The 21,216-nt window shown below is 37.8% G+C and overlaps 1 protein-coding gene across 10 annotated transcripts in view; it reads right to left on the bottom strand.

Annotated features, from left to right (window-relative positions):
- npas3 (neuronal PAS domain protein 3) overlaps nucleotides 1-21,216 on the bottom strand; it is a 608,964-nt gene that overhangs the window by 15,678 nt on the left and 572,070 nt on the right. For all 10 annotated transcript variants that reach the window (XM_017351762.4, XM_009292848.5, XM_017351763.4 and 7 more), the window contains 2 exons: nucleotides 17,883-18,076; nucleotides 10,400-10,506 (listed from right to left, as the gene is read on the bottom strand). In XM_017351762.4, the coding sequence (XP_017207251.1) occupies nucleotides 10,400-10,506; nucleotides 17,883-18,076 (301 nt within the window). The remainder of the gene's footprint in view (nucleotides 1-10,399; nucleotides 10,507-17,882; nucleotides 18,077-21,216) is intronic.

Below are 21,216 nucleotides of genomic sequence, written 5' to 3'. Positions count from 1 at the left end.
GTAATTTACACCCGTGAAATTGCTTTATGGAAAAGTCCTTGCAGTCCACTGGGGTATTATTGTAAAGACAAGCCTTTTATGAATGAGAGAGCAGACATGCAGATCTGCCGAAGCCAAGGCAGGGTTTTTGGCCGGCCAAGTGAATTGGAGCCTCTTTTTTTTTTGCATTCTTTGGATTTAATGGCGAAACTTCCTCCAGCAGAGGAAGTAAATGCGTTGGGCGTTTAGAGAAACGGCGAGAAGTGAAATTACGACTCGTTATTGTCAAAGCATCGTCACAGTTTTGAGGCACTTAGAATAACTGCATAATCCAGAATAACTAAAATCCAGATAAAAACCTCTTTTTTGCTGGTTAACGCTGACCGTTCATAGGCTGAAAAAAGTATTCATTGGATTTACATATTTTTTTTTAAGGTAAGTAGATGCAAACAATTTATATAAACTGAATTTAAACAAACAAATTAAGTTTACGTTAAGTACATTAATACATGTAATTTATTTGTTTAAATTCAGCCCATGTAAATTGTTTGCAACCACTTACATTAAAAAAATTAGTAAATCCAATGAATCATTTTTTTTCAGTCTGGCCAATGCATTGGTTAATAGGTCTACACTACCTAACAAAAGTCTTGTCGTCAATCCCAGTTGTAAGAGCAACAAATTATAACTTGACTTGTAGTTTGGAAAAGTGGCAAAAGGGCAATTTTTCAGATGAATCATCTGTTGAACTGCATCCCAGTCATCTCAAATACTACAGAAGACCTATTGGAACCCACATAGACCCAAGATTCTCACAGAAACCAGTCCAGTTTGGTGAAGGAAAAATCATGGTTTGGGGTTACATTCAGTATGGGGGCGTGCTAGAGATCTGCAGAGTGGATGGCAACGTCAACAGCCTGAGGTATCAAGACATTTGTGCTGCCCATTACATTATAAACCACAGGAGTGTACAAATTCTTCAGCAGGATAGCGCTCCTTGTCATACTTCAGCCTCCACATCAAAGTTCCTGAAAGCAAAAAAGGTCAAGGTGCTCCAGGATTGGCCAGCCCAGTCACCAGACATGAACATTATTGAGCATGTCTCGGGTAAGATGAAGGAGAAGGCATTGACGATGAATTCAAATAATCCTGATGAACTCTGGGAGTCCTGCAAGAACACTTTCTTTGCCATTCCAGATGACTTTATTAATGTTATTTGAGTCATTGCAGAGAAGTATGGATGCAGTCCTCCAACCTCATGGGAGTCATACACAATATTCATTCTTTTTCCACTGCACCATGACTTTATATTCTATGCACACTGAGAAATAAAGGTACAAAATCTGTCACTGGGGTGTACAAAAGTACTTTTAGGGCCCACTTTCATACTTTTAAGATACACTTTTGCACCTTTAAAGTACTATGAGATACACATTTGTACATTTTTAGATATTAATATGTACCTTTAGGGACCTGTCAGGAACAAAAATGTTCCTTTTGTAAAGGTACCGCCCCAGTGACAGATTTTACCTTTACTTCTGAGAGTGTGCTGTACATTATTTCTGTTTGTTAAGTGACAAGACTTTTGTCTAAGCAAAGTCAGACCTTACTGTCCGAATTAATAATTAAAAATCAAGGCATGATCATATTTTATTTGGGTCACATAAGCATAATCTAGAGGCCTTTGCCTTTCATATAAGCCACTTCAGATACCAAATGATCGACTAGAAGTCAAGCAATTATTTGTTGTTCCTAAAACTTAAGCAACAAGGATAGGCGACAAGACTTTTGTCAGGTAGTGTATAGTATAACAAGTCAACAAGACAGGAAAAAAATCTGAATAGTTACAGGTTGTTGACTACTGACTCCACTTCTTTTTTGTGAATTAGGGCCTTTAAAAAAAGAACTTAAATTAGAGCAGGAAGTCTTAAATTCATAACAAGATTCATTTTCATAAGGAATTATTTCCTCATGTTTCATTTTAAAGTGAGACACATTTCCCATTAATTGTATTTTGTTAACATCTACCCCTACCACAACGCTAAACCCAACCCTCACAGTAATGTAAAAGCAGATCTGGATCTGGAGTCTTCTCTATTAGCATAGCTGATTAACCATGTGGATGGATAATTACAGCCTTCTAAGCCTACCAGTACACACAGAAGGCTTCTAATGGCCCATATCAGCTGATAACCACTGATAACGTCCATTCAATCCAGTAAAACATTCGAATCTGTATAATACATCACTTCATGTGCTCTTTCTAGACATAGTTTTCAACATATTGGTTTTTCTGTTTTTCCCTTTTACTTAAATTTTTAGTTGGTCTAAAATGATATTGCAAAATAAGTCTTTAATTTACCCTCATAATACCTGCAGAAACCCTGGCACAAACACCTAATTAACTTTACATCCGATTCATTCAAATGAATTACCGCAGACGTGAACGCATGACATCCACAGATACAGAATAACACACATGGACAGCATTTCATATTTACTCTGAATCCATTATGGAGGAAACCTGAAGAAACATTGTCAACGGTACATGCGATGGGTGTTAGAGCAGGTGTATTTTTCCGCAGCTGTGGAGTCTATCTTCAAGCACAATAAGGAGTGAAGGGAGTTTTTCATTAAAGTCAGTTTGAACTACTCTTCAGAGACCGGCTCTTGTAGTCTGCCTTCAGGCACAGAGCTTCAGTCTCCTGGGGTTTCTCCACACTTCTGTGAGCCATCGTTTCCCACCTCTGTCTCTCTCTCTCCTTTCTCAGCTGGTAAAAGCACACACACACGCAGATCCACATCCACACACTCGCAGAGCATTTATGCGGTGAGTATTATACGTAGTCTTGTAACACAGTGTCTTTTATTAATTTAAGCCGTGTTGGTGCTGTTCTGAAGCTGACACAGGTGAGGTCAGAGCTGTCACAATGCATTTCTGCCCATATAAAACACCTGCTCTCAAATGCTTCATGAGCACTGCTCGGCTTTCTAATTCTCCTTTGTTTCTTTCTGGTTACGGAGCTCACATTAAACTGTTAAACAAAGGGATGCTTCATGTTTGAAAATGTCATAAAAGGAGGTAAAGACAGGCTATGAGAGCAATTTCACCTTAAATGCAGTTTTTTGCAACATTATTTTTTTATTTTATCTTTTTTACTACAAAAAAGGATGTTTTTAGGGGACAATTCGGTCATTATTTACTCTCCCTTTACTTGTTCAAACACCATTTGACTTTATCTGTACTGTTGAACTTAAAAGAAGACACTTTAAAATATGCTTAATGCTAGCATCCATTGACTTCCATAGTATTCCATACTATTGAAGTCAATGGGCCCTATCATACACCCGGCGCAATGTGGCGCAAGGCGCGGTGCAATAGTCTTTTGGTACTTTTAGCTCGGCGCAAGGGTCATTTTGAGGTGTTGCGCCACACTGTTTAAATAGCAAATGCATTTGCGCTCAAATGTGCGCCCAGAGGCGTTCTGGTCTAAAAAAGCAGGCATGTTTTGGCGCGTTGCTATTTTGAGAAACTGTAAATAGTCTATTCGGTCTATTGTCTGGCGCAAAGTGCGCCTGGCTTACACACTACACACAAGATGTAGAGCAGTACGCAAATATCTTTACATATGAAAAAGATATATCTTAAAGATATATATAATAAGGATATATATAGGATATAAATATAAATGATTAAAATATTACAAAACATATTAATTTCTAGCCTACATGAATTTAAAAACCACTGCCTTCATACTTTCTTCATCTCGGGGGGCTTTTTCAGTTCATTCAATTTGCTTTTGTATAATGTTATTATTATTAGCAGTATTGTTTATTATATCCATATTTATATTTGTTTTATTAAAAACAAGCTTAGATTTGTCCACCTGTCTGGTTTTAGACCATATGGGGCATAGAAGGTGTATTTGGAAATAACTCAGGTTTTTGAACACACTTTATTATTATTAATTATTAATCATTTATTCGTTTGCTGGAAATTAGAACTGAATTTAGAAATAGTTTTGAAACAAATATTTGCGCTTAACAAATGAAATTAATTATTTATAGGCTAATTGATGTCTGTGCGTAAAGGTTTCCCTATCCACGGGAGCAAAAGCGAAAGTGAACTTACTTTACGTCATGTTAATAGCAATGCGCTTACGGCGTGATGCAGCTGGCTCTTAAAGGTAATGGGAGATGAGACTCTAATTGGTTTATTCTCAAAACACACCTATAACTCGTTAGGAAAATAACTCAACCCTTTTAGACCATGCGCCACGGCGCAAAGCGGATTTTCCCGTCCTTAAGTTAGCAAAAATGCGTTCTGACACGCCCTGAAAGCGTTTGCGCCCTGCGTTTTGCGCTCTGCGCATGGACCGTCAAAATAGAGCCCAATAAGTCCCAGCAACCAGCCTTCTTCAAAATATCTTGAAAATTTAAAAAAAGTAAGTAACAAAATAGGCTATATTGTCTTTGCTGTATAGCAATTTTACCTTAACTGTAGTTCAAAAACGCCATTTGCTTCACATTATTCATTTCAAGAGTTCCCAGTTAGATATGCTTGGCATTTATAGCAGGTTTGGCATGTTGTCCCGGGAGAGAACCCTGAGCTCGAAGATACTTGAGCCCAAGGCTCCCGCCCAGTTATAAGCATATAAGGGGATCCAAGATCAGGTAGGTCTCGAGAGCTTCCCATTAAAAAAGGGAGGAAAAGGAGGAGATGGGGCGGAAGGGGCATTCTTCCAAAACGAAGGTAGAGCAGTAGGGAGAAATCAATCCATTCATAGTTAGCTTGGATCACTCTGATTGGATTATTACTAATTACAGATAAGAAGCCAGTCGTGCTCAATCATATCACGTGCTCGTCTCGAAATTAGTTTGTGAAACTTCACTTACTTATTTTGTAGTGTGTGTGTTAATCTATTACGATGGTCACCAAACTTGTTTCTGGAGGGCCGGTGTCCTGCAGATTTTAGCTCCAACCCTAATCAAACACACCTGAACAAGCTAATCTAGGTCTTACTAGGTATACTAGAAACATCCAGGCAGGTGTGCAGAGGCAAGTTGGAGCTAAACCCTGCAGGGACACCGGCCCTTTGGGATCGAGATTGGTGTCCCCTGATCTATTAGATTACTTAAAGGTATAGTTCACCCAAAAATAATAATTTCTTTCATTATTTACTGTCCTTTGTTCAAAACAAAGATTTTTTTTGTTTGATTTTTTTTTTGTACTGTTGAACTAAATGAAGATACGTCAGAGAGTTTCAGCAACCAGCATTCTTCAAAATATCTTGAAAATTTCATAAAAGTAAAGAAATAGGCTACGAGTATCTTTGCAGTATAGAGATTTTACCATTACTGTAGTTCAACAACACCATTTGCACCGCACTATTCTGTTATTTTGTTTTTTTAGCATGTATAATGATCAATTAGATTACCTAAAGGTATAGTTCACCCAAAAATTATAATTCTGTCATCATTTACTCTCCCTTAACTTGTTTAAAACCTATTTGGCTTTCTTTCTACTGTTGAACACAAAAGAAGATAATTTGAAAAATGTTGAATGACGGCACTCATTGACTACCATAGTATTAATCTTCTACTATTAAAGTCTATAGGTCCCAGCAACCAGCATTCTTCAAAATATCTTGAAAATGTCATACAAGTAGGTAAAGAAATAGACTATGAGTACAGTTCACCCAAAAATGACAATTTGATCATCATTAACTCTACCTTTATGTGTTCAAAACCTATTTGAGTTTCTTTCTACTATTGAACACAAAAGAAGATATTTTGAAAAATGTACTATCCTTCTGTAGTACTTCTTCTCCTATATTGAAGTCAATGAGTCCCAGCAATCAGCATTCTTCAAAATATCTTGAAAATGTCATATAAGTAGGTAAATAAATAGACTATGGGAGACTTTGCAGTTTAGCGATTTTACCTTAACTTTAGTTCAACAACACCATTTGCACCATACTAATGTGTTATTTATTTTTTTTAGTGTGTGTGTGTGTGTTTGTTGATATATTAGATTACTTAAAGTGAAATTTCACCCAAAAATGACAATTCTTTTATTATTTACCCTCCCTTCACTTGTTCAAAACCTATTTGAGTTCTTTATACTGTTGAACACAAAAGAAGATACTTTGAAAAATGCTGAGTGCTGGTACCCATTAACTTGTATATTATTTTGCCCCCTACTATTAAAGTCAATGGGTCCCAGCAATCAGCATTCTTCAAAATATCTTAAAAATGTCATAATAGTAAAGAAATAGGCTATGAGAAACTTTGCAGTATAGAGATTTTACCTTAACTGTTATTTAACAACCGCTCTATTCTGTTTTTTTGTTTGTTAGTTTGTGTGTGTGTGTGTGTGTGTGTGTGTGTGTGTGTGTGTGTGTGTGTGTGTGTGTTTTGTGTGTTAATCTGTTAGATTACTTAAAGGTATAGCTCACAAAAAATGACATTTCTGCAATTGAAGTCAGTGGGTCCCAGCAACCAGCATTCTTCAAAATATCCTCTTTTATGATTAAACAGAAGAAAGAAACTTATAAACATTTAAAATCAAAAGAGGGAGAGTAAATGATTCTCATTTTTGGGTCAACTATATCCCTCTAATATAAGAAATATTATTTGAGGGTTATCTGCACTCATGATAGTCTTTTAATTAATTTTATTTTATATTCATTACTGACAAATTACAAGCATTTTCAAAAGCCTTCCTCAGTGTGCAGAGCAATTAAATCCCTCACTTTTAAAATCACTGGTTATATTGACGTCATTATTCATTAGCCAATATTCAATTACTCAAAAAAATTGCCAGCCAATCTCCAAAATAACCAGCCGGCTTTTTAATTTTCTTTTGTAAACTACAGCAATTTCTTTCCAGTTACGAAGCTCAAATTAAGCCCTTAAACAAATGGATGACAATGATAGCTTGTGTTTTAAAATGTCATAAAAGTAGTTAAAGAAATAGGCCATGAGAGACTTTCCAGCGTAGCGATTTTACCTTAACTGTAGTTAAAATCATTGTTATGCACCTCAAGTGGCTTATTACTTTAAAAACAGTGTGAATTAAATTAGCATTAAAAATCAATAAACAATTCTTCTGACATTTAATACAGCTCATAAGCTTAACTGTAGCTTGTTTACAGTTGTTTTACCAACTTTGCTTTCATCAGCAGTTTTTCTTATAGAGAAGCTCTTTAAAGGGATACAGTGCATCCGGAAAGTATTCGCTTCACTTTTTCCAAATTTTTTTTATGTTACAGCCTTATTCAAAAATGGATTAAATTAATTTATTTCCACAAAATTCTACACACAATACCCCATAATGACAATGAAAAAAAGAGTTTATTATTATTTATTACAAATACAAAACCTGAAAAATCACATGTACTCAGTATTCACAGCCTTTGCCGTGAAGCTGTAAATTGAGCTCAGGTACATTCTGTTTCCACTGATCATTATTAAGATGTTTCAGCAGCTTAACTGGAGTTCACTTGGGGTAAATTCAGTTTATTGAACATGATTTGAAAAGGCATACACCTGTCTATATAAGGTCCCAGGGTTGACAGTGCATGTCAAAGCACAAACCAAGCATGAAGACAAAGGAATTGTCTGTAGACCTCCAAGACAGGATTGTCTTGAGCCACAAGGCTGGGGAAGGTTACAGAAGAATTTCTGAAAAGTTCCATTGAGCACAATGGCCTCCATCATCCATAAGATGTTTGGAACCACCAGGACTCTTCCTAGAGCTGGCCGGCCATCTAAGCTGAGTGATCGGGGGAGAAGGGACCTAGTGAGGGAGGTGATCAATAACCTGATGGTCACTCTGTCTGAGCTTCAGTGTTCTTCTGTGGAGAGAGGAGAATCTTACAGTAGGGCAACCATCTGTGCAGCAATCCACCAATCAGGCCTGTATGGTAGAGTGGCCAGACAGAAACCCCTACCCGCCTTAAATTTGCCAAAAGGCATCTGAAGGACTCTCAGAACAACATTCTCTGGTCTGATGAGACTAAAATTAAACTCTTTGGAGTTAATGCCAGGTGTTACGTTTGGAGAAAACCAGGTTCATCACCAGGCTAATACGATCCCTACAGTGGAGCATGGTGGTGGCAGCATCATGCTGTGGGGATGTTTTTTAGTAGCAGGAACTGGAAGACTAGTCAGGATAGAGGGAAAGATGAATGCAGCAATGTACAGAGACATCCTGGATGAAAACCTGCTTCAGAGTGCTCTTGAGCTCAGACTGGGGCGACGGTTCATCTTCCAGCAGGACAATGACCCAAAGCACACCGTCAAAATATCAATAGAGTGGCTTCACAACAACTCGGTAAATGTCCTTGAGTGGCCCAGCCAGAGGCCAGACCTAAATCCTATTGAAGACAGGTGTGCCAAGCTTGTGGTATCATATTCATAAAGACTTGAGGCTGTAATTGCTGCCAAAGGTGCATCAACAAAGTACTGAGCAAAGTTTTTTTTTTTTTAATACATTTTCAACAATTTTAAAAACTTTTTTCACATTGTCATTATGGGGTATTGTGTGTATAATTTTGAAAAAAGTGAAGCACTATGAAAATTTGACGAATGAACTGTATCATAAAGTTTGACTCATATATAACGCTATACATGCATGCACACACAGGATACTTGTTTCTGCATCTGTAGGTTCAACCAGACTGACATCATCCCTCTTATCCCTGGCTGACCAATCTGATGGCCCTGTGTGATCTGATATCAGCGTCTCATTAGCAATCAGTGGGAGATGGGTCTGACTGCTCCTTAGTCACGCATGTCATGTTCATGCAGACACCTGAAGATCTGGCTTTGATTTAAGCTGAGACGGAATACACCTCATTATAATGTATTTAGCCGTGCTGGGATAACCTGTTTAAAAGTAGTATCAATATAACCATTTATATGCATTATATGCAGATATACATATTTTTAAAAATACATATAAACACATTTAGATCATTTACTTTAATCTTTACTATTGGACTGTTCAGAGACTTTCAAAGAGCACAACAAAACATGTTTAAGAAGACAATCGCCTACTGCACCTTTAAGACATTGTAAGACTTTTTAAGACCCCACAGATACCCTGGAATAGATTGATTGTCAATACCTACAGTTTGTTAGCAGCTTGCACTGTAGCTTTATAGTATTCCTAAAAGTGTTTTTTGATTGCATTATACTTAATAACACTTGTTTTAACCACATTTTATCGAATCAAACATGAAAGTAAAATGCAGGAACAGCCCCCTTACTCACTCCTTACTGTAGCAACATGAGCGTCCATTGGTCTATTAATGTTGATTGCCGACACGCTAATGCGTAATAGATGGTTAGAAAGCCAGGGCTATCCGAGGATGTGCACTTCTCTTTTTTGTGTCTATCCCTTTCTCTCTCTCTCCTTTCACACAATCTCTTTCTCCACTATCAATGCAATCCCGGGGCTTCAGTCCTCTCTGCCTCCGCTGGGTTTCAAATCAAGGTCTAATGGACCCAATCTGGTGGCTTTTTAAGGCAAAGGGACAGTGCAATACAGTGGTAATTGCGCTCTAATTCAGTTGAACTCCCAATATCTAATCAGACAGCTCCAAATTCCCTCGCCAGCCCCAAGGACACCCGCCCTCCTCTGCAAACAGCTAATAAAACGAGGGATTTATCCCCCTCCTCCTGGTCTTCCTCAACCCTCACTACTTAAATAATGGCAACCTGCCTGCTGTAGAGCGGCGCACACATTTACTGTATGAAACGCTACGCCGCTCTCAATGACGCTTTGAATTTCTGCCACGGCGGCGAGCGCAATAGGTGCGCTGCCAAAATACACTTAACATTGATTTAGGATATTCAAAAAGCATGAGCGTTCCTCCAGACGGTCAGCGGGCCCTCCTGCTGAGCACGATGAAAGCCGCACGCGCAAAAAAAAGGTTGAGGAAGCTTCAAAGAGCGGCTCGGATGAATACTACATGACATAAAAATGCACTCGAAAATGTACAGGAGCAGCTTAACCTGAAAGGAGGAGTGAAATGTGTAAGACTGTCAAACGAACAGATATTCTGAGCTCGGCGAGTGATACGGGGCTTGTTTGGGAGACGTGCGCGCCTCGCCTAGCCGTCTGGCAGAGGGAAGCGTTTCTTCACGGACAGTTATGAGAAGAAGCGCTAGCACGGATAATCTGGCCTGTCACACTGCTGTCCCATTACGCTGAAGTGCTGCGGCGAACACATTACAGCAGCTTTGGCACGTAACGCAGTGTGCTCTCAGGATGTCATTGACCAATGATCAATGAGTCCCGCTAAAGCATGTAAGGACACTGAATCTTGCTCTTTAACAACCGTCCTGTAGTTTTTGGCACTGTTGGCTGGCTGCGCAGATTGATTGGATGGATTTGGGAGCAGATACTCACGGTCTAAATGGCTTTGCCGAATGCCTTCCACGTCCTCTGCGTGAATGAAGTGATAACATCTCTTGCCTACGATGTCGACAGGTGTCAGGTCCATGTAGTCGCTGATTCTGCAAAGGATTGTTACAGCATGAAAATTCACACTTTTTTTTTTTACAATATATTTACCCCTCCTAATGAATTTATACTCTGTTTTACTATTACAGGTTGGGTCATTATCACTGTAAAGTGCCTTTGAGACATCAACATTTTCCCCCCAAAAAAGTTTGAGATTTTTTTTTTAACCACATGGTTGTTGTATTAATTAGACATAGGGCTGTAAGAAATTAATGTTGGTCAAGCTTCTGCACTTTTTACAAATAGTCTGCCAGCAGAAAAACAGTAAACAAACCTCAAATTATGTCAACCTTGTCATGGACAAATTTAAAGTAGTATATTTTCATTGCAGTGTGATTATAAAATGTATATTTTTTGAAAGGTAATGTGTCCCTTTACCAACCCAACTTCATAGATTATGGAAAAAGTTTATTTATATTAATAAAATAATGGACAAAACATTTATTTACCAATGAAATATGCAACCGTTGCACATTCTTTTCTAAATAAAACCCAAGATCTAAAATATTTTGTCAAACTTTTAAACCATTTTAGCTGGCCCTTGTTATTTAAGAAATCACGCAAGATGTTTTGCTGAGATTATAAATAATTTGCTTATTTTCATAAAAAACAAGATGACAGGGTGGACATTGGCATGACAGGGTGGATAAAGGCTTTATTTAGTGAACTAATTATGGTGAAACATTTGAAAAACAACAGGTACAACATGAAATATTAAAGGGTTAATATAAAAGGGTTGTAAAAGTTTTAAAAATTTCAGCTGGTCACACTTTATTTTGATGGTCCGTTTGTTACATTGCATCTACATGTCAACTAATTCTCATCAGATTATGAGTAGACTGTTAGGTTAGGGTTGGGGTTAGTGTAAGTTGACATGTACTTGCAAAGTTTCTTATAGTCTGTTAAATGTCTGTTGAAGTAGCAGTATCAACGATATTAAGCAGACAGTCCACTAATACTCAACTGGACCATCAAAATAAAGTGTTACCATTCAACTTCTGTTTTCACTAACTACTGCAAACCACTGAGCCACTATGCCCCCTCTTCTGTTATTAATTAGGATTTATCAATATGCAAATTAATAGAAAAACTATAGTCCTTCAAATTAAACTGAATTTGCTAATGAATGTAAATCTTTTCATTGTACATCATATTGGAGGAGTGAAACTCACTACAGTTTGACAAATATTGCTGCTGTTTGACAACATAATGTACTTTTGAGCCTTTTTTTAAGCGAGAATGTAGTTATTTAGATTGCAACTATGCAGTTTATTTTTAAGGATAATGCCTATTTTAAATATTTACAATTTCAGAGATTCAGTGTGTTGGCATCATTCAGCCTGTTATACTGAGCAGAGCAAAGATGGTTGACGCTGTTCATCCACAAGATGGCGACAGAGACAACATGATAACCAATCTAAAGAGAAAAGATCGAAGTATTTTTAAACGACAGATGATCAAAACATTATAAAATTGGTGACATTCTAAGTCGATCTCTCTCTTTTTTATGTTGCAGTGCTTTATTTATACTATAGTAATTGTTGTGTATTGAGTGTGAGGACTGGGGCTCACATATCAGGAATGTATGTATCTTTGTATAACCCTGACTTTTTGGTTGTCTATCTTTGTTTCTCATGCGTCTCCTGTTTTCATTAATGCAGACTAGTTCAGTAAACAGAGAGAAGAAATGCCCGCATGTGTTTAGTGTTTTTTCTTATCACAAACACAACAGTAATCTGGTAGTGATTGCGCTGCTTTGGCTTTTTTGAGGTTAATTACTGTGATCTCCTGATTGCAACAGAGAAATACTGGGAAATCTCTGTAGACTGATGGCATTTCATGCTGTTCAGCCTTATAATCCTAAAATATGAGTAAAATCACCTGTTTTATCATCACTTAGACATTACGCTAGAGAATCGTTCAAATACTAGCTTTAAAGTGATGTTGGTGAAGTAGTAAATGGTTTCTGCTGTTCTGACGTTTAGCTGCAGATGTGAATGTATGGTGGAAGAAAGTAGTTCCTCATACAAAAGGGTTTTTACTCTCCGTATTTGATTTTCTTTTTTATACACACGATTATGCTGTCGAACTGTCGCATAAACGCAATATCACACTCATAGCAGTGCAATATGACACTGTATATCGTATATCGACACTGGTGGGACACTAAGGCAAGGCACGCCATATCGCACTGCTACAAGTGTGATATTGCTCATATATATATATATATATATATACACACACACACACACACACACACACACACACACACACACACACACACACACACACACACACACACACACACACAAAACATATATATACACTAGTTCATTAATTTTAATTAATCATTGATTAATATAACTTTTGATTTTGAGAGTCCTAAAGTATAGTTTCATTTCATTATTAAAATTACAACTTTATAATAGATTTCTTCTTGGTCAAAAATTAATCCCAAGTTATTATGTGGGTTATTGATGGCGCCAGTATCTGCCAACCATGTAATCACAAGTAAACAGAAGTTTTGTCAGGTTCCTGTGCTGTTCTGATCCAGCAAAAGCACTGGCTCCATCATTTTATCACTGAATAGTCAACCAAAAAGAACCCAATCAGATCTTACTGTGGGTTATCATCGTTTTTCAGTCAATGACAGACTAAACTAGGGCAAAGACCTGATTTCGAGTCAACCTTACTGATAAGGAGATTCTGATTTCCCAGCCCTTCTGTAAGCTAAATATACAGTGCACCAGATTTTATTCATTAAAAAGGTTTCCATCTGTGATGGCACGCTGTCAGCCTGTTTTTATTATAGACCTAATATTTTCTGACCTACTGTAGCTTTACTAACTGCTTGCTGAATCTAAAAGCAATTATCACAGAAGTATTGAAAATTTGATAAAAACAGGTGGTTAAAACCAAACGAAATGCCTTTCAGCTGGGAAAATACTATTAGCAGAGACATTATTTGACTCAAACCTCTGTGCAGTCCTTTTCTACACGGACCAGCGAACATAGCCAGTATAAAAAACGGCAAGCCGATCTCTATCCACCTCCATTTTAAAGCAAGCTTTTTCTGTGGTGATAACTCGGCTATAGACTTGGCGCGTTTCCATTCTCTCATAAATATGTTAAGTGCAGGGGAGTGGTAAAAATTTTAGCAGACACTGGGATGACTTCAATCCCAGAGATATAAATAAAACTAATAAAACTAATATGATATTTCCTTTCAAGCCTGGCCAAATGAAGATGTTCTCATTTTATGGGGCAGCGGTGGAACCACAGATGTTTTGTAAGTACAAAAGAGCTTCTTTTTTTTCTTGGCTGGCTTTTCAAACGAGCGATAGATGTTGAAACAAGGTCATTCTGGGATTGCGTTTAAGCAGAACTCATCACTATCAGCTCTATAATGAACTGCACATGAACATTACTGTGTGGCTGATTATCCACTCTTGCAAAACACATTTTCACCCGCTGATCCTTCAGTTCTATAATAATGTCATATTTTGGACTCTAAGCAGCTGAAATTGAAAATCTTTTTTTTTTTTTTTTTTTTTTTTTGCACCGTTTATCATTCTTTAGGGCTGTAAAGAAAATCTCAAATCAAATTGCACACAATACCAGGCTTATACTAAATTGTGCATATAAGCTTCGCAAAATAAGCTTCAATGTGAAATTATAGATTAACATTAGGCGCATTTCACCGCCCTTCGACATGATTGTTAAAAGTGCCCCTATTATGCAAATTTAAACATTCCTAATTTCAATTTGTAGGTCTCCTTCAAAAGGTTTACCTGCATCCAAGGTCAAAAACATTTTCATTTTCTCCTAATGTGCATTTAACATCTAAAAGATTACCAAACAATTAGTTTTGAAGATTTGTACTCTGCTCTGATTGGTCAGATCATGGCCAAGTCTGTTGTATCTAGGCTTACTTGTCGGAAACAAACATATTTTTGTTGCGCTTATTAAGATTGCAAGGGGCTCTCAATGAAATTCTCTCATTTTAAAGGCACAAAATGAAAGATTTGTACATTAAAATATCCAACCCAGGCTCATTCTGTAAACGTTACCCCACGGACATTTCTGGAGAACACGAAATATGTCCCGAGAGGTACGTATTTGTGCAGTTTTTGTTTCCGCGAGTCCGCGAGAGGCGTTTGAGACGCGAAAAAGCGTTCACATCGGCCTCTCGCCTGCACTATTCTCGCGTAAAAAGCCGCCGGAGGCCGCTGTCGATCATCTGTCCAACTGACCGACTGGCTGAATGACTGAACAATTGACTGGGCGACCAGCCAATCAGCCGACCCGGCCGCCCTCCACCTCCTGCCCTAAACCCAAGCGACGATTTACCAAAGCTTTGCGGAAAAAGAAAAGCCTTCGTCCGATTTTGACCCCGTTTTCGGATTTCACCACATTCTCGCCCCGTTATGAACTCGTTCGTTTTTTTTTTTTCTCCAGAAACTTCTGTGGGGCCATGTTTTCAGAATGAGCTTGGGTTGGAAATATTCCAAAAGCACTAGAACAGGGATGTCAGACTCAATTCCTGGAAGGCCGCAGCCCTGCACAGTTAAGTTCCAACTCTGCTCCAACACACTTGCCTGTAGGTTTCAAACAAGCCTAAAGGACTCAATTAGTTTGATCAGGTGTGTTTAATTAGGGTTGAAACTAAACTGTGCAGAGCTGCGGCTCTCCAGGAATTAAGTTTGACATCCCTGCACTAGTACTTATGTACTCAAATATACCCAAATGTTTTTAAGAATATTCAAATTCAAGGAAATGTGAACTAGTGAGATGGAGCATGACCTGTATGTTCATGCCATACCTGTCAACCCTCCCTTTTTCCCCAGGATTCTCTCGTATTTTACAATTCTATCCTGCTATCATCCCATGAAGGTATATTCTCGTATTTCTCTTGTATTTTTTTTATCTTTCTATAAAGGGTAGCAATAAATTTCAATGAGCCAATTCTCCCTATAGACCATCAGTTTGAGGGTTGTAAACAAAAACAATGGTCCCAATGTATTTCCTGGTTTGCATTTTTAATTTTTACAGCTTCCGAGAATCTAAAAAGAGCCACATATTGATAAATAATGTTATTATAGCTGTTTTAACGTTAAGATATGATTGAATTGCCTATTTTTACTGTTATTAAATAGTTTGATGACAAGCAGGAAATGTTCATGGGCCAATGACATGACCACATTAAAATGGTCTTTACGTAACCCATACCGCTGAACCACCAGGGGACGCCCCTTGCTCTTAACCTGTGAATCTGTTCCGTCCTTTCATTTTATTTATGCATGAAAAGGCTTTAAAATAAATTATAAAAAAGGTGGGATTCCTTTCCTTTCCATTCCCTTCCTTTCTTTCCGTTTCCCTTCCCATGCAGTCCTCAAAACAGTCAGTTCATGCAGCAAGGCTGACTAACTAGACACTGTTTTCCTTATTTTCACATCCCAATGTTGACAGGTATGGTTCATGCTAAGTAATATAAACATAGTAATATAAACATGCTAATAGCGTCACTCATTTTGATTTCCAGTTCAGTTTTATAGAAAACAGAGAAACAACAAATATGCTATTAGATGTTGTTTTTACTCCACAGAGCAACATTATAAAACAAACCCAAAATGTATTTAGTCTGATAAAACAGTGCTGCTTCTTTTCCACAAGTGTTGGACTGGCATAATAAAAGCTTAGCTGCTTTTGTGTCAAGCTCATCTGTCATCAATGATTGCTTCAGGGTAAACTTTTCCTTATGAAGGGCCAAAAACCAAACTTGATGTGGGGGGCTGAAGGTAAATATACCGAACTGTATTACAGTAAATTTACCATGGTGATTTCCTAATTTAATTATATTTAAAAATAAATAGAAAAAAACTTGCAATACTTATATTAATAATTATATATTTTATTTTACATATTTAGATGTATGTCTTACAATAAAACCATAAACAATCCCATTTATGACACAATGCTGAATGTTCTAGACAAGCTGCACCTGCCTTTGCCTTGATTTGCTTATCGATGTCTTGTGCTCTATCTTTAAGGTAAAAGTATGTATTTTTAAAAATCTGATTACACAACATTTAATTTCAACTATTTTTTTTTGTAGTTCAATAAATAAACAAAAGGATATGTTAAATTAGAAATGACAATCTCTGTTGTAGCATTCACCCCAACCTTAGCATTATTCTCCCTATTTTCTCAGATAGGGTGGTGAGCCAAATCAAAGGTTATCATAGGCCAAGTTTGGCCCATAGAGCCTACTTTGGGTATCTCTGCTTTAAACAATAAAGTGCACATATAATGTACTGTACTTGCGTATATTGCGCAATGATGTTTATTGCTTTCTATTAGACAGACACTAAATGAAACAATGTTTAGAAATGTATTAGATGTGGCCTAATGCGGTTGTGTTTATCATCCGGTGTGTGACTTTGAATCTGTAAAATCTCTCAGCGAGCGATAGTAGGTGTTGGTGCTAACTAGGTGTCATTGTGCTTTTTTTTCTCCTGTCTGACTTTGAACTGCGTGGATACGTTGCAAGTCAAAGTTCCAGAACACACCCACTGATTGCGTAATCATCACGGACTAATGAGAGCTTAAAGGTTTTTAGGACCAAAACAAACTCCCCCAAAAAGTTCACTTTGGTCAGCTGTTTCCAACTGTTAAAATAAACTATAAAGGCCGGAATTGGTTTAATATGACGTCATTTCAGTTCATTTTTCCATTTTGTATATAAGTATACAAAGGCCTTAAGACCCATTTTGGCAGTTCAGAATTGATTCTTTGCTTTAGAAGACTTTGTTGTGCACTTTAATCTTTAAAACCTTGCAGACCTTTTTCATCACATAAAAATGAATCATATACAGATGTTTATGTATGTATATATATATATATATATATATATATATATATATATATATATATATATATATATATATATATATATATATATATATAACATAAACAGCAACCATATACACAGCATAAAGGTAATCATATGAGCATAATATGGGAGTTATTGCAGCATGATCTCACAAGAAAACAGAACTATTTTACGTTTTGTCAGGTTAGTGGCTAATTTTTATGAATTCCTACAAGTTCAGTCGCACAAAAATGTACAATTTTAAAAAGGAGGCATGGCACCAAACCCTACCCTTAACCGGCATCATAACCACATGGTTGACCTTTTATCTGTAGGTTATCATTATTATTTTTATTGCTTATTATTATTTATCAGAGTTGTGTCAGTATGTTATTGACGATAAGCAAATCGTACTAAATTGTACGAATGAGATTGTATGAATTCATACAAATTACTCACTAAATCAAAAAGTCCCGAATTACCATGAACACCTGTTACCTGTTTTCACAGTAGACAATGTTGAGATCCATGTTGACCCGTGTAACAAACATCTGACAGTCGATCCGAACCTCATTGATGGTTGGTGGAGGAAGTGCGTGTGCCACCACAACCATGCCCATGATTTGATTGGGTACCGAACGACTGTGCGTTAATGCCATTCTTATCCGCAGCCTGCCAGTGATGTGGATGACCTTGAAGAGGACACAAAACAGACAATTAAGAACACATCAGACACAGATCCCACATGAATAAAATACTATGGAAATTTATAGCAGTGTATTTAAACCATACAATAGTGTAAGTGTATTATTCACTATATATTATAGTATTTACAGCACTTTGTTAATAATGCTACAGCAAACTGTAGTATACTTTAGTTTTTAAACTACAGTAAACTGTAGTGTTTTGTAGTAATATATCTTACTTTATAATATACCCGTCACGATCACGATCTAGCAATTGCAGATCGCTGGAGAACTACAAATCTGCCAACGATATGAACTACTAATCCCACCATGCACCGCACACACACGCCAATTCCAGTTCTTTCCCTGATTGCACACACACAGCTGGAAATTAATCATAGATTCATCACACTGACTATATATTCATCTCTCACACGCATACTCATTGCTGAGTCTTGTTGTATGTTTACCTGTAAGCATTTTTTTTGTCTAGTCTTACCCTGGTTTTAGATAGTAGTGGGCAAAGCGAGGCTTTATATAACACTGAAACAGTCGAAGCAAATGTCCTGCTGCTCCAACATTTTGAAACCCCTCTCTATAGTGACAACTAGTGGTCATTTTTATGTATTGCTCAGGAACAGCTTTAGCAAAGAAATTATTAAGCAAACGGAGGTATTGCACCCCATGTTTGAGGCTTCAAGCTGTTCGGTGAAGCAGTAAAAGTTCCTAACTAGCATGCAGGGATAGTGGGTCCGAATCCAGGGAGATGCAGATATAGATGCTTTTAAATGCTCTGTTCTTGTAACGTGTTTTGCTTTAACATTGGTCTGACATTTGTGGTCATGGTCCAATACTTTGTGAATAAATATATTTTGTTTTAGCCATAATTTCTAAATATTTGTACAAGTTGGGATTGGAACTCTGCCCATTTGCAGCACAGTTACTTGAACGGTCCAATAGGCTACATGAGATGTACTTTTTTCCAAACCTGGCAGTCAAACGCAGATTTGCCAAGTCTCCAAACACTTCTGAAATGACAGGTTTCATGTGACCGGGTGTTTCAAAACACTTTAGTCACATGACCTGGGTGTTTCGTATCATGATTCGTTGCAGTGTTTTGAAACACTTGCGCTACAGGACTCGACACTGTGTTGAGACATCAGTTTCACATCAGCCATCCCTACTTTTAGATCCTTGTCTTGCTTCTTTGTTTATCCTGCTTTCTGCCTGAACTGTCCTCTGCCTATGACCACGACTACGTTATTGGATGACCCTCATGATACCGTTTGTTCCTGTTTGACCATTGCCTGTCTGAGTAAGCTGTTAATAACTGCGTTTGGTCTCTCACCTTCGTTGTCACTCCGACTCAATTGTTACCATACCATATGGACAAATACAGCATTAGGCAGTGCTTAATTTGTAAATTGTGAGGTCCCGATCGGGGTAACGGATCCAGCATGTTACCAGAGGATGTAGAGGTGTTACGCATGAAAGTGAAGAGCCGGGGGTTTGGGGGGGTTTGTTGCAGGGAGTTGGATGGTGGAGGGATGTTGCGGGCGAAAGTGAAAGTGAAGAGTGGATCGGGGAGGAGGGCGGTTGAGGAGGGGGATCAGTAAAATGAGGTGCCGGATCAGATTTCAGAGGTGCCGGATCCGGCACAAATTGAGCCCTGGTATTAGGTCATTTGTTTATATTACTAAAACTGTTGTGTTAGTATGGCAAAAGACAACAACATACTAATATACTAACATACTAATGATTTAAAAACAGCACAGATTTTATTATAAATTACTGTAGCATTTATTTCATGTGTTTTGTTTTTCTTGAGTTACATACAAACCCTTTAGCATCAAACCAGATGATGTAGAAGACACCAGCTGAGCCAAAAAAAAAATTTATAAATAAATTGTTGGCAAACATTTTTGATAATCTAATATGAGCTTTGTCTACTACTCTATACTTGACCAAAATCCAAAACAAGATTCTCAGCTCCTTATAGCAGTTTGATTTATTAGAAAACAAAAAAGCACAAATGCCCTTTGAAATAATCGAGAGATAACAAAGGCAGAGGAACTAATTACTTTTTTTCTGGCTTTAAAGTTTGCAACGCTTTAAAGTCTTTTGTAGCCGGTTTTGCCCAGAGGATGCATTGACTACATCGGCAGCGATGTTCTTTTTTGGATCCATCCATTTTAATCACCCAGGGAAACCTGGAGGGGATTGTTTTTGTAGTGTTTTAGACTTCTGACACCATCCTTTCATTGGTTCACCTCAGAGATCGGTGAGATGCTATTAGCATCATTCATATAGACAGTCTCAGCCCCGAAGTCACCGAGTGCTGAGGCCGGTGGGGCTCTTTGATGCTTTGTGCGTTTCCGCTGAGGGACAAGCAAACCCAAACCCCAGGAATGACGGACTGCCACAGTCACTAAAAAAGAGTGACTCCTGGTTTAAAGTTGAGAGAGTTTGTTCAAACTTCACATGATTCAAAAGCCATCGAAAAATCAGTGAGCAATTAAAGACGACTGTAAAGTTCAACGATGTCACATTAGCCAGAAATATCACAGCTTTCATTGTGCTCATATTTTGTATTTTAATGAAAAAAGGGGGGTGGCACAGTGGCTCAATGGTTAGCACTGTCACCTTACAACAAGAAGGTCAATGGTTTGAGTCCCGGGTGGGCCAGTTGGCATTTCTGTGTGGAGTTTGCATGTTCTCCCCGTGTTGGTGTGGGTTTTCTCTGGGTGCTCCGGTTTCCCACACAGTCTAAAGACAAGCGGTACAGGTGAATTGCGTAAGCTAAATTGGCCGTAGTGTATGAGTGTGTGTGTGAATTTGAGTGTGTATGTGTTTTCTTGTACTGGGTTGCATGCTAAAAGGACATCCGCTGCGCAAAACATATACCAGAATAGTTCATTTCGCTGTGGTGACCTTTAAAATAGAAACTAAGCCGGAGGAAAATGAGTAAATGAAAAAAAATTTTGCCCTCAAACAAACATGTTGGTTTTTGTTTTGTAAGCTTTTCTAGAATGACTACACTACAAGTGAAACGCAATCCGGTCAGATCAAGTAAACTGTCATTATTCACTGTTCCAAAGTCTAACAAGAAATCATAAGGCGCCTGTGTATTGGCTGTGGTAGGGCCA

This window comes from Danio rerio, chromosome 17, assembly GCF_049306965.1.
Source record: "Danio rerio strain Tuebingen ecotype United States chromosome 17, GRCz12tu, whole genome shotgun sequence".
In the NCBI taxonomy this organism is placed as follows: Eukaryota; Metazoa; Chordata; class Actinopteri; order Cypriniformes; family Danionidae; genus Danio; species Danio rerio.
This window is presented reverse-complemented; position numbering and strand designations above follow the sequence as displayed.